At 41.1% G+C, this 13,635-nt stretch overlaps 1 protein-coding gene across 16 annotated transcripts in view; it reads left to right on the forward strand.

The window, feature by feature from the left end:
• Positions 1-13,635, forward strand: part of TCF12 (transcription factor 12) — a 168,532-nt gene that overhangs the window by 124,352 nt on the left and 30,545 nt on the right. For 3 of the 16 annotated variants that reach the window (XM_030496898.1, XM_030496900.1, XM_030496902.1), the window contains exon 1: positions 3,865-4,146. The exons of 11 other annotated variants lie outside the window; for them this stretch is intronic. In XM_030496898.1, coding sequence (XP_030352758.1) covers positions 4,078-4,146 — 69 coding nt within the window. In that variant the 5' untranslated portion in view covers positions 3,865-4,077. 2 more of the 16 variants (XM_030496899.1, XM_030496901.1) reach the window with 2 other exon arrangements.

A 13,635-nucleotide genomic window follows, 5' to 3' on the forward strand; every position in this document is an offset into this window, starting at 1 on the left:
AACTGGTAAGAGCTTAATCGCTTGCGAAACTTCTGTTCCTTTGTCAAATGTGGTTGAAACTGATAAGGAGTTCCAACCTTGGACAGAGTGGGGAGGAAAGGAAAGGCTTCTAGGGCAGTTGCCTTTGCCTTATTTCCAAAGATAGCAGGTTAACCTAGCCCCTAAGAAATTAAATGGAAATTAGTAAGAACAACGGAATTTGTATCCCGTCAAAGCAGGTTTTGGCTCTTACCAGGTTACCATTTTTTGAGCAGGATTGAAACCACCTCTCTGTGAGCAAACTCGTGGTACTTGGGCACATGTCACAGTTGCTTTTGTTGGTGAAAAAGGAACTTTCACTTTCTAGTTTTCGCTGCTTGTTGTGTTTGAATAAACCCATTAAAAATAATAAACCTGTGATTAAAAAGCAATAACCTTTTAAAAGTATTTTGTTATTTCAGTCTTGTGGAATACATCTGACCAGAGGATGGCTCTTGTCCGTTGAGGCAGTTACATAATTATCCTTCATACGGTGTAATTTTCAGTCATCTGGAGAAATTATGTTTATTCTTTTATAAATTCAAATGATGGGTTACATATGCTTATCGTGCGTTTGCTGTGTGGCTCTGACAAGTTGGACAAAAACGTATTTCACATAAAAGTGTGTTTTCAGGGAGAACACACAGTTCATTCACAAAATCTCTCAGTGTTAAAATGATCTTTGAAAATACCCTCCTGCAGGTAGCTTGGTTTATTATTAGGTCAGTATTTCATTCCGCATCAGCTTTCATAATCTCTTTACATACTTTAGAAACAGGCAGTTTATTGTTTTTGACACACAGTACAGGGTCATGAGTGGAAACAATTCGGGCTACAAAGTGCATGTCAGTTCAGTGCTCCTCTGCTGACGGCATGTCTGTCTGAAATCAAGTTTAAAAAATTGGCCCTGTCTCCAGCTGACTTGTTTTGTCAGGCTGAGTCATAAGATTAACCCTTGACTTGTCACCAAGGAAAAATGGAGTAAACAACTGTACCCAGTACAGTATCGCTAATCCAGCGATGATTCATTTCACTGTAACATGATTCTCTTAAGAAAACAAATTTCGGAGCAGCTGTTGCTTGGCTTAAATGGGGATTATAAAAATTGCAACCACAAAACGAAAACTTACTTTGGACTTGAGGAGCTTTTGGAATAGTTATGTGGGAGTAGTTCCTGCACATACAGAGCTGTCGGTAACAGCGTCGCAAGTGTTGGAGCAGTCTTTCAAATTCTTCAGTTTAGGTTTATTTTTCATGTATTGTGGTGCAAGTAAACTTCTGTGGGTGAAAGTTTGATATGCTGGATGGAATTATGGTTGGATCCTGTAAGGTGCATCGATGTAGCAAACATCCTGTGAGAAACAGTGTTTCTGTACAATAAATGTCGAGCAGATACAGTGAGAAATTTCAAGTATTGTGGACTAAGATTTTATTCCCACCGATGTAACTGAGGGTTGGACAACTAACTCCCTTTCTGGTAAAATGAAATTGTTATCCTTTTGATTTGTGGGGAAGTAACTCGGGAGCAAATTCACTTATTGTCTCATTATGGAGGTACAAGTTTTTAAACCAGTTTGTCTACAAACAGACGGCATTTGCAGTGGTGTTACTCAGTTTTATTGATCTGATTGTTGCTGTTGTCTTAACCATGTGATGGTGAACAATGTCTATGATTTCCTTGTGCTGATAAATGTTAATTGTGTTAGTAAATATTACCAGTTAATATTACCTATATATTTTTCATTACAATTGCTCTGTACAAATATAAGGCCATTGTAATGCAGAGAAACGCCACCACCCCCAATGCTACCCCGTAAAGTTATTTTTTTCTGCTGTATCTTTTAGCATTTTTCCAATTGTTTGTAATATGGGTGGAGAATGCTCATTATTTGAGAGGGGGCTTGATCACGCTCTTCAGCTCAAATACAACTATTGAAAAAATGGAACATGTGTGCATGGAGGCGCAGTAGCAATTACAACTATGTTGATGATAGTCTTTACTTCAAAGAACTGATTCCAGTTACCCTGCAAGTATATTTAGTGATTAAAAAGTTTGTGTGCTTGAATTATTTCAGGAAAACAAGGGTTCTCTTACTACTTCAGCCCTTGCAAGCTTGAATGCACCTTTTCCAGTGTTTAGGTTTTTTTCTAAGTTGTACAGTAGTTTGAATTGGTGATTTTAATCTAGTGTGCTATGAGAAGTAGCACGTGTAAAGATCTGAAGATCTTTTAGCATATCTCATCTGTAGAGTCCTGAACATTAGTGAGAAGCTTTAAGGAATGGCATTGTTAGCTGCAAATCAAAGCTTCTTACGGACTCTCTGGGGACTGAAATGGGTCTTTGTGGTCCCTGGGGGAAGAAGGAAGCCGCCAGTCACTCTGCGGGCTTGGCGATTTAATAGTCTGAAGTATAGTGATGTTCTTTTTTGCAGCTGCTGCTATGCCTTTTGTATCGGAGGAGAGTTCAGTTTGGATATCATTAGCCTTAGTGCATAGTTAAATAGTTCTGGATCCATAGTTTGATTTGCAGTGAAAATGCAAGTGTTCTTCAGTTGGTGTAAGCTTCAGGATGTATTTGCCAACACACTCTAAGCACAGTAGTCTCCTAAATGATTGGAAGAGTTCAGTGAAAAAACATCTGAAGCTTGGAGGTGTGAATGTTTTTTGTCAGTATGTGTATATTCTGTATATGTACAGACATTACAGTAGTTACGTCCTGAGATAATGGACATTATATAGAAGACCCACTAAGGTTTTTATCTGACCACAGTATTCTGCTGTAGTCAGTTTGTCACCCTTGTGGATCTTTCTAGTTCAGAAGATTCCACTGACACAAGGTGCTTGGCAGAATGAACGAAATTTCTGCAACTTGCTTTGTTTCCCTGTAAATTGCTGAACTTTGTCCATTTTTTTTCCTTATCCTGACGTATTTTCCTGCTTTTGTCAGGAGGGAGGCAGGGGGAGTTCACAGCATTGGCAGTTGACGCAGAGGTGGAGAATGTGGTTTTGCTTTAACCTTTTTTTTCCTGGGTTGAAATCCGTATCTGACTTATCAGGAGCTCAGTTAATAGCCAACTGCATTCATGTGTAGGGCATAAAAAAATGTACACCTCATTTAAGAGTTAACGTTAGTTCATGCCACTGTTAAGTGAAGAAACCAGGCACAGATAATGTACAGGTATGAGGGATTTTTGTGATGGAAGCTGCAGTCCGTTTGCTATGTTGTATAATGCCCATTTTGTGATGTGCCAAAGTTGTTGGGGTCTCCTCCCTTTCTCATACGGGCCCAGAACTGCTTTTTCCTCGCAAAAATGTATTATACAAGATACAGGAAGTCTGGGCTCATGTTTCCAAAGAGCCATCACACTTTGTATACGGGATCTTGAAGATGGATTTTGGATCGATACTGTAACACGAAAACAGTTACGTTATTTTAAAAATTGATTATTAACCCGAGCATCTCGGGTGTGTTCTGCCGTCACACGGGCTTTCTGGCGCGGGGTGTCTGTGCGGGTGTCGCTGCCCGGGTGCGGGGTGTCTGTGCGGGTGTCGCTCTCGGGGTGCTCCTGCCGGCCCCTGGGCCTGGCGCCCGGCAGGTCCCCAAGCGCTGGCAGAGTTGGGGGCAACTCGCGGCAGAGGCAGATGGCCGTGTGGCTGGAGCCGCACCAAGCGGCGTCTCCGCGGCCGCAAGCGCTCTAATTTAATTAGAACAGAGAGCGGGAGGTGAGCCGGCTCCGGACGAGCCCCTCTGCCGCTGCCTCGCAGCTCGCGGTTTGCTCGGGGCGCCAGGCCCGCGTGTGGGGACTGGGGCGTGCTCCCCCTTCGCTCCCCCACCCCAACCCCCCCCGCCTTCCGCCGCTTGGCGCGGTCCGGGGCGCGGGCCGCAGCGGGTGGCGGGGCCCCGCGCCCGGCCCTACCCCCGCGCCGGCCGGAGATGGTTCAGTCCTGCTTTGCATAAGTCGCCGCTGAGGCGCTCCATGTGCGCGGAGCGGCGCGCGGGCGGGTGGCTGAGGCGGAGGGAGGCGGCGCAGCGCAGCCCGGCCCGCCGCCAGCCGCGCCATGTACTGCGCGTACCCGGTCCCCGGGGTGGGCAGCAACTCCCTCATGTACTACTACAACGGGAAGACGGTAAGGGCGGCCGCCTTTGTTCGGGAGCCGCCGGGCGCGGGGCTGGCGGCCGGTGCTCGGGCACATACTGAGTTCGCAGGGCGGCTCCTCCGCGGGCGGGCAGCCTGTGCCCGTGCCGGCGGTGCCGGAGCGAGCGGGGCGGGCGGCGAGTGGTCGTGAGGGGGACGTGCACTGGGGTCCGCGGGGGGAGGCAGTGGAAGTCTCCTCAGTTTTGTACGGAAGCACCGAGTCCGGCTCGGCGGAGGACTGAGGGCAGCGGCCCGCAGCCAGGCGGCGCTCCCCGGCGGGCCGGGGCCGGGGCCGGGGCCGCTCCCGCCCTGCCCGCGCCGGGCCCCTGAGGTGCTGACGGGGCGCTGCGGCGAAGTTGCTGCGTGGCCGCGGCACTCTGCGCGCTGTTGGGCACTTGGGTTGGGTTTCGCCTCCCGGGGCGCGACTCGAGCACCGCCGCTGGGGCTGCGGGCGATCGGCGGGTCCCGCGCCTCGGTAGCGCGGCGAGCAGCGCGGCGGCCGGGACCGCTGCCGGGCAGAGCTGCCTGTGGGACTGGGACATAAAGTACTGGCACAGCCCCGGGAGGAGGGGGAGACGGGCGGGCAGGGTCACAGGCAGAAGTCTCCTCTCTGCGTTGTAACTCTCTGGAAATCGAATAGGAGATTCCTGCTTCACGGTTGATACTTTGAATTTTTAAGTTCGTATGACGACAGTTCTGATTTTTGTGTATAAAAATTAGCATACAGTGGTAAACTGAACACTGTGTGCTTTTCCCAGTCTGTTGATGTTGTATGTGGTTTTGGCTTTCTTTTGTTGTAAAAATTACATTAAGTAGGAAGAAAAAGCGAGATGCTGATACTGATCTCTGTTTTCTTTCCCTTTCTTTTAACTGCTCTTTCTCCTCTCGTGGGCCTGTGTGCGCTGTGCCGTCATTGCTAAACTTTTTGCCAAGATCTTTGTTCAGTGATAATTAAACTGTGGATCTTTGTAGTCACTGAAGACACTGTGTATGGGCTTCTTGAATAAAAGAAAAGATACCGGAGGAGAGGCTGGGGGAATGAGTAAAATTGCTTGGTCTCTATTTCATTTCCTTTGGTATAAATGCCAGCTGTCTTTCAAATATGACATTATTTTTCTTTCATGTCTGCTCCTAGGCTAAAACAATCTGTTTGAAGTTTTATGTGGAGATATATATAAGACTTAAGTAAAATTAACTATACAATACCCCTGAAGCAAAGGGAATATAACTTGCATGAAGTTTTGATTTTATTCTTTCTAGAGCACAGATCACTCTATTACAACATTTCTCTTTGTTCTTGTAGCAGGAAAAAAGGCTTTGATCTTATTAAGTATTTCCAGGCATATAGTAGATGGAAGTGCTGGTACTGTAGGAGAGCCTGGCTGGAAAATTGATAGCATGTGCCTGTTGTGGGTCAGAGGTGACCTTTATGAGCTTGAAGAGTTAGTAAATAGATGACAAATCATATGATGATCCTATATCATGTTGCCCAACGTTTTATTTAAGTAATTTTATTTTTTTTTCTAACATCTCACTAGTCTTTAGCATTTTCTCTCCTAGGAATTCTGCAGGTTGGACTAAAGTACTGATTTAAATATACAGAAGGAGGATATGTGAAGTAGGGGGGATTGGTTTTTTGTGTTACAGTTTATGAAGTGTACCCCTTGGTGTGTTTGCCAAATCTTTGTATGAGCCTTTCCATAGTGAGGGAACAGTACATACCCTAATTCTGATGTTTTACTACTTCTATTTATATTGTTTGACCAATTAGCAGTTGGCAATATGTACCTCATTGTTTTGAATTTGAGATTTTTGTTTAGATTATTGGTATTAGATTTTGGGTGTTTACATTCCTTGATACCTGCTGATGTATATAAAATCTCATTTATTTACACACAAAGCAAATAGGAAATGACATGTAGAAAATACGTGTGTGTATTGTAACATTTTATTAAATGTTTTGTTCTTTTTAACTTCTTAAGTTTGTAAGCCAGAAGAAAGCTTAATATTAAGCTAAAAGCCAAGTGTCTGAGCAGCCCAATAGATGGTCCTGGGTGCACTGGCACAGAAATTAGAAGCTTAAAAATTAAGTGTGTGTGGGGGGTACTATTAAAAGAGGTAAAATTTTTGTAGTGTCTGTATGTTTTGCGAGGGAGACATGGGAGTGAACAGTACTGTTTTAGTACATATCCCCTGCGAAGGAGTAAAATTTTACCATTATGTGTAATAGGTGTTATAAACAAATATATATATCGAGTCCTCCCCAAATTAAAAAGAAAAAAGGTTTTAATCTGTTTTGTGAAGAAAATAAAGACCTTGATTTAGCCTGTGGGTTTGTTGGGGTTTTTTTCCTTTCACCTGTTGATATATAGAAAATATTCTCAGCCTATGGAAGCTTACAAAATTTTAATACAGAGCTTTTTTTGAGAAAATAATTACAGATAAAAATTACATCTTCCTTTCAAGTTTCACCTTTTCTTCTCTTCCTTTCAAGAGCTCTGCTGCAGACCAAAAATAATCAAAACCCCCCCATTAAAAAAAAGCTGCAAAAATGTTGAGGTGGAAATAACAGCACAAATTGAAATTGTACTTTTTAAACATCTTTATTTTATTCTTTTTTTTATTCCAATAAATAATTGAGCTTATTCATTCACTGGGGCCTTTCCATTTAAATTTTATAAAATGCTATAGCACCAAAATAATACTTCAGTGATGGAAGTTTTGTATCTTCTTTGTGCTTAAGGAATAAAATACAGACTTCAAAGATTTCCACTCCTTTCAGTTCATCTACAAGTTTAGAAATAAATTGGTTGTTTTCTAAATTCTAAATACTGTAGAATCATTTTTACATAGACTGCAATAAAGTAATGTGCCAGTTATCACCAAAATAATTTTAAGGAATAATATTGTTCGTATTTTATATCACCTATGATTACTATGAGATTAAATTTGTGAATATGTTACACGTTATTGTTGTATTCTGTGCATTGCATGAGTTAATTTGATGTACCAGTCTTTGAGTATCTCGAGTATGTGTTTTTCTCAGCATAGGCTGAGATTTTGAGCCTTTTTCCAAGGTGGAGTTGCTGCATCTTTCATAGTGGATTTCTACAATGCCTTTTTGAAAAGGGAGAAAAAAAACCCAGCATGTATGTATTTATATATATATAATATACACAATGCTTTGAGATTTAATTTTTTTTTTTTTTTTTAATTGGGATTTTTTGGGAGAATTTTCTTACGAATTTTGAATCTGAAAGGCTGTTTATAAACGTGTGTGTGTACGTAGATATGGGCACACGTGTATAAATGACTAAATACACACAGGTATGAGTATAAACGTGTACATTTGGGTATTTTTTTAGTGGATAAAATGCCTGTCTTGCAGCTGTCGATCTCAGAGTTACAGCAGAGAGAAACATGTTAATACTGCTGCGTGATGCTTGGATGACATGGCCGCATGTCTGTCTGTAGCTGCTATGCAATAAATAATTGCTAAGTCTTTTAACATGAGCGTAGAATGTTTTCAGTTTGTGAGTTCTGGAGCAGCCAGGTGCTAAAAAGAACGATTCAATTCTGCTTTTATTAGTATCAGGCCAGTTAGTATAGAGGGAGAAAAGTACAATTAAAGCTGTTCTGTACCATATGCTGCCCACAGCAACTCAGACAAGGTCAATGCTAACATTTGTAAGTCCGGACAAATATAAGATAATCTGGAAAATCTCTGGGGGCGCACGGCTGTGGACATTGAATAAAGAGAGGTAGTAAACACTGGTCAGCTGTATTTCTTTCCCCCTCCCTGTTCCTCGCCATTCTTTCTCCCCTCCCCATCCCACTAAAAAAAACTGATGAGTTACAATGCATCAGCCCAAGAGAGTTTTCTCTTCTCCACTCCATTGCGTTGAACTGCCAATCTGCTGAGCAGTGGTCCCGCGCCAGAAGGGTGTCTTGTCTGCAACAAGCTTTATTGATGCTTTAAAGTGAAGGTTATGTCCATTTCCTTGGGCAAATGAAAACAGCGAGGGCTGGGATCAGGTGCTGTATTGGACAGATCTATATTTCTCAAAATGTGAGCACCAAAGAGGAGCACACCCCTGTTTGCTGAACGCGTTTGCTTTGATAATCATGTGCATGTTGAAGTCTGTTTGCAGAAATATACTAGTCTCTGACGGCAGTATGGAAACTAAGAGTTGTAGTGAGTTCAGAGGAGAGAGAGCGCTATCTTTTGCATTTGTTTGTATCTATACTGCATCTTCTGCGGTCAGTACTGGTGTTGGGGATTCCTACCACAGCTAGAAAAGCCTTCTGAAATACAGGGAACAGGTTAAGAAACAGGCTGACGAGTTTTAACTAATCTTTTGTTTCCTTAAAACCTGAATTTAATCAGAAATTTTTGAAGGCTTACTTGTGTGCATCCTTTAATAACAGCATAGTTTGAAGAGTGTGGGGAAGATATTTTGCTTAGCAGATAAAATATAAAAAGAATCTTCAAGCGCTATATACGTGTATGTATTTCTGGTGTTCCTGCTGCCTTACCTTCTTAGCCTCCGCTCTCTGCCTCACACTACAATTCAGAAAATAAAATCAAAAGAACGGACCAAAAGGTTTCCATATGCAGAATTTGGGATTTTTTTTGTAAGTTTACCTATTGCTTTTTAACATGACTTTAAAGTTGTCATACACTGGGGAAGAAGCTAGGCTATGTGTCACTGCAGTTAGATTCTGCATTTCAGAAATAGCCAAATAGGCATGTATAGCATGCCTAAACTGCATAAACATTTATTTAAGATGGAATTCAGTTTAGCTGCTTCAAGGAGTTTGAATGTTAAAAATTATGGTTGGATTTGCAGACAAGACTGATGCTCTGCTCTTTTAAAGGAGAGTTTTATTTTCATTCTGGGTGGTGAGAAGATGTTTTAAAATTTATGAACCTTTACACCTGGTATTGGAAATAAAAAGCATGGCTGAGGATGTGGTGTATATACTGATCTCGTGTACTGGGGCTCCTCATTTTATCATCTTGCTTGAATATTAACTACATCAGAATTTACGGTGGTGGTTTTGTTTTTTGGTTAGGTTTTTTTTTGGCAGCTTCTGTCTTACTGTAAAGAGGAGCATGGAAAGCTGTAGTTACTATTCTACATTCCTGAAGTTTCAGTAAACATGAAAACAAGTTTCCTTTTCCCAGAGCTGCCTTTCAGCAGAATTAGCTTTTGCCACAAAACCTGCAGATAATACAGTGTAAAATTTTGCCACATGTACAAATCATTCATCAGTGCACACTTGCTTAGTGCATGACTGATGCTGATGGAATGTAGATAGGCTACTTAGCAGAGTTTACAAGCTACAGAATAGGTTATCCATCTCTATTGGTTTCAAAAAAATCTTCTGTCTCCAGCAGTTTGATAAATATTTTTCTGAGCTTCCAAGAATTATTAATAACTAGACTTAAATGAGTAACATAATTCATAAATCCATAAACAGTGTGTGTGATGGGAGCCCTGGTCTTGAGGTAGCATAAGCTCATCACAAGGAAGGTTTGGTTGCTTTGTTGCTATTTTTTAATCTGCTTTTAACATTAATATTAAACATTGATAAATATTTAAGAATTTGAAACATATTACAGGAAAATTGCCTGAGAGGAAGTATGCCAACAGGAGGATTCTAAGGGTTGTATTTATTAAATGCATTTATAGAATAAGACTTGAAAGTTTTACTTAGCATAAAATTTGGTAAACCCAGATCTTTAAATTAATGTTCATGTTATTGGCACTTGTGTTAGTAAACAGAAGCACGCTGTGTAGTCCTTTGATGTGTTTTAGATGTATTAGGTGTGTGTAACTTTCATGATAGTTTTCATTATATATGTTAATCACCAGGGCAGATTTTGGAACTGGAATGATGCGTTTGTTTTGCTTAAATGTGATGTAGTACAGATAATGGCTCCTCTGCTCTGTTCTGAAGTCAGCTCCCACCGCTACCCTCAAAAAAATATCTTAGTTGTCATCCTGCTTTTCCCACTGGAGAAACATAAAACCAGTTCAGGGTGCACAAGAGACAGACGTGGGACTCTTGACTTGATGTCCTTTGCAACTCATTTGTCCTACTTCTCCCCGCGGAGGCTATCTACCCTTCAGAAGCACCGCAATGTTAGGATTGATGTATATTCTAGCACAGATCCAAGAAAGTCGAGTCCTCCACTTGATAAGTCATGTTAAAATCTGGATTTGGTGTGAGTTTATCAGAAGGGAATTTCCCATTCATAATCAGAGAGTGTTTTGCTTGTCAGCATGGAGACACATCCGATGCCTTCGGGCGCAGTGTGTTTAAGGGGATTAGAAGATGGGCTCCTCTTCTACCTTCTGGAGACAACACTCTTCAAGGAGACTGCAGACAGGCTGACCTTTTAACAGTATTCCTCATCTTAGTGGGAATGTCAGCCAGGAAAAACTGGTTTGGTGCCTCCTGGATGTCACTGTTATCAGTTTAATAGCTAAAAGAGGCTGTCTTGAGCAGCCACGTCATATTTATAACAGCCTTACTCAGCTGTTGCAGAAGAGAAAGCCCTTTAACTAGGATGCAGCCATGCGAGCGGCAGGCCAGCACCGCAGAGCTGCGATCTGCTGGGTCGGGCTCTGGGTGCGTGCGGGTGCTCAGAGCCAGCACTCGAGCTGCCCATTACCTCGCTTCCTGACTCGAAAATAAAACTTCAACTTCTTTCTCAACTTTTTTATTTTAAACCTGTGTCTTTCGCCTCTCATGGACTTCACGTTAATCTTCATAAATTTTCTCCTTTGCTTTTGAATTTTGTTTGTAGTAACACAACATAAAAATTATGATTAGGTCATTAACCAGAAAAAAACCTGGTGCTCATCTGCAGGTGATCAGATGACATCAGAGGCCTGGTTTTAATTTGTGGGTAGTTCTGATTGTAACTAAAAGAGACTTGCTCCTTTTGTGGAATTGGCTGGCTATTTCCCCACATCTGGAGTTAATGAAGTCTTTGAGACCACATCAGTTGTGTTTTGCCGCAAGAACCCTTTGATCTGAAAAATCTAGACTGGCACAAGTGCAGCTTCATAACATTGCAGCCATGTTTTTTTTGCAAGCTATAGTTAAGATACCAAAACAAGCAGAAACTATATAAAGTTATGCGTCTGTGCTAGGACTTTCATGTAGCTGTTTGGAAGGGCCTCTTTTATGTTAATATAATTCATAATATTTTTATGATGTTAATGGCTTGTACATATGTATCGAAGTGATACATTTGCAGGAGTTTTTCAGTTTAATTTCCCTTTTTAGATGGTGTTTGTTCAGTTTTTATAAATCACCCAATTATGCAAAATGTTAAATTTTGTCTGAAGCTTGTATTTACAAATCTCACTGATAATGTTACAGTTTAAAAGCAGTGCACTTCGTCACTGTAGGTGATTTCGCATTAATCAGCGTACATCTCCATGGAAGTGCTAAATGTCATAAAGCTTTGTTTCCACTGCTGTCCTGTGACAGTGATAGATTATCCATCAGCTATAGCATATGCTGCGTTATTCTGCACAACAGAGAACTTGTAAATTAAGCCCAGTTTTGCCTAATATGTTTGCAGTCTTATGAGTGCGAGTATTTACAATTTGACAGAGTGACATTTCTGTTAAAATATGTCGGAGGCATGGAATATACATGCATTCATCATATATGGTAAATACATATGTACTGTTAACATCACTTAGAACGTATTGTCATTCTGTCACTCAGGTTTGGTAAGCATCTCTGTTTTATATTTATTACATAAATTGAAAATTTGCAAGTAAAATATTGAACAGAAGCTTCCCGAAAGACTTTCTTTCCTAAAAAATAAAAAATAATTAAAAAAAAAAATCATTGATTTAAAAAATATTAAAACAAGCAAAAAAAAAAAAAGTTGTAAATTTTCCACTTGACTCCTTTTTACCAGGTGTCCTTTTACCTGCTGCCATTTTCATTACGTGTCTCGTATCGACAGCTATGCCCTGACTTAATTCCTTGTGCCCTTGTCCCGATTCCATCATACTGCAGTTCCAGAGATTGTATTGAAATTCTGTTGATGTAAAACGAGTCTAAGAGAGTGGTAAATCGGTCCCTCTGATATAAAAGAGCGCTGTCTGCAGGCACATGCCCAGCCATTTGTTCTGACAACAGCAGGCTAGAAAAGCATTTGGGAGTGGGGAGGAGGGGTATTGGTATGCAAATGGCAGCGGGACTTGCCCACTTCACTTTCTAAATATCCGTATCACAACAGTCACTCTCCGGGAGAACAATGGTTCTCTTTTAGGGGACTTACGGCTTTTTGTCGGCCGGCTTGGTTTTCCTGGCCCTTCTCTTGCTTGGTAAACAACATCCCAGAAGGAGAGATGTGAATGTTGTAGAAATGTGTGTGCCTGTAGATGCGCAGGAAGGGACAGAAGGAATCACTTCTGGATTTTAGGGCATAGTGCACTTCTTAAGTTGCATTATGGAAGCTTTAAAGTTTTAAAATTACTCTTAATATGTGTGTTTATGAAGACTTACATATTTACAAGTAAGGCAAATGATAAAAAAGTGAAATAATACCTCTTTTTTTTCCTTGGTAGCAGAAAGGTGCTCTTGTTTCACGGTTACATTTGGATATGCTTTGCTGCCATATTTGTTAATTTGCCCTTTTTTAAAGATTTTTCTTTTAGCATGCACTGGTCATACTGCAATGTTCAGTGTATTGACCAAAATGCTGGTATGATGACATAGCACTGTGTAGAACAATTAACATTATGGGTCAAGTCCTTGAGTCTGTGAATACTGGCTTTGTTGATTTGACTTACTTATTCCTGAATATACTTTGTATTTCTTTCCTGCAGTGAAAGACTTCTAATGGTTACGTTTATTTGGCATCTTACAATTTTTAACCTGTTAAGATAATTTGTTGCTTGCAAGTTGAGAATGGTTGTTCCAATGTGGGGTTACACTGAAAAAAGAATGAGGCTGGTTTTCTTTAATGCTAGGCCAGTGTGAAAATAATGTGCTGGATGTTGCAGTTTTAAGATGAGTCCTCAGGACTGGCATTACTTACACTTTTGATGACTCTACAAAGGTGTGGAGGTTTCTAAAAGGATGATCCAGTGGTTGCATTAACATCTTTGAGTTTGTCACTGGATGTTCTTTTTGTTTCTGATTGTTGGGCTGCCAGCTAATTAAATATTCAAACAGGCATACAGTTGTTTTAAAATGAGATTTGTTTGGGGCCCAGTTGTTTTATCTTGCTTTTTTTATCTTGAGCAACAAGTCTGTGCAAGTCATGCACTTAGAAAGCGAAATCAGCATTCAAGCTTTTATCAGGCCACCTGGCTGAGTTGGCACACCAGAAAGTGTGTTGTTAGGATCATTCTACTGTAGTTCCTCTGTACTGTGGCAACTTGCTAAAAAGCAAATAAAACAAGGGCAACAAATGCTGCAGCTTGCTACACTGTTCTTT

This window comes from Strigops habroptila, chromosome 9 (assembly GCF_004027225.2).
Source record: "Strigops habroptila isolate Jane chromosome 9, bStrHab1.2.pri, whole genome shotgun sequence".
NCBI classification, from domain to species: Eukaryota; Metazoa; Chordata; class Aves; order Psittaciformes; family Psittacidae; genus Strigops; species Strigops habroptila.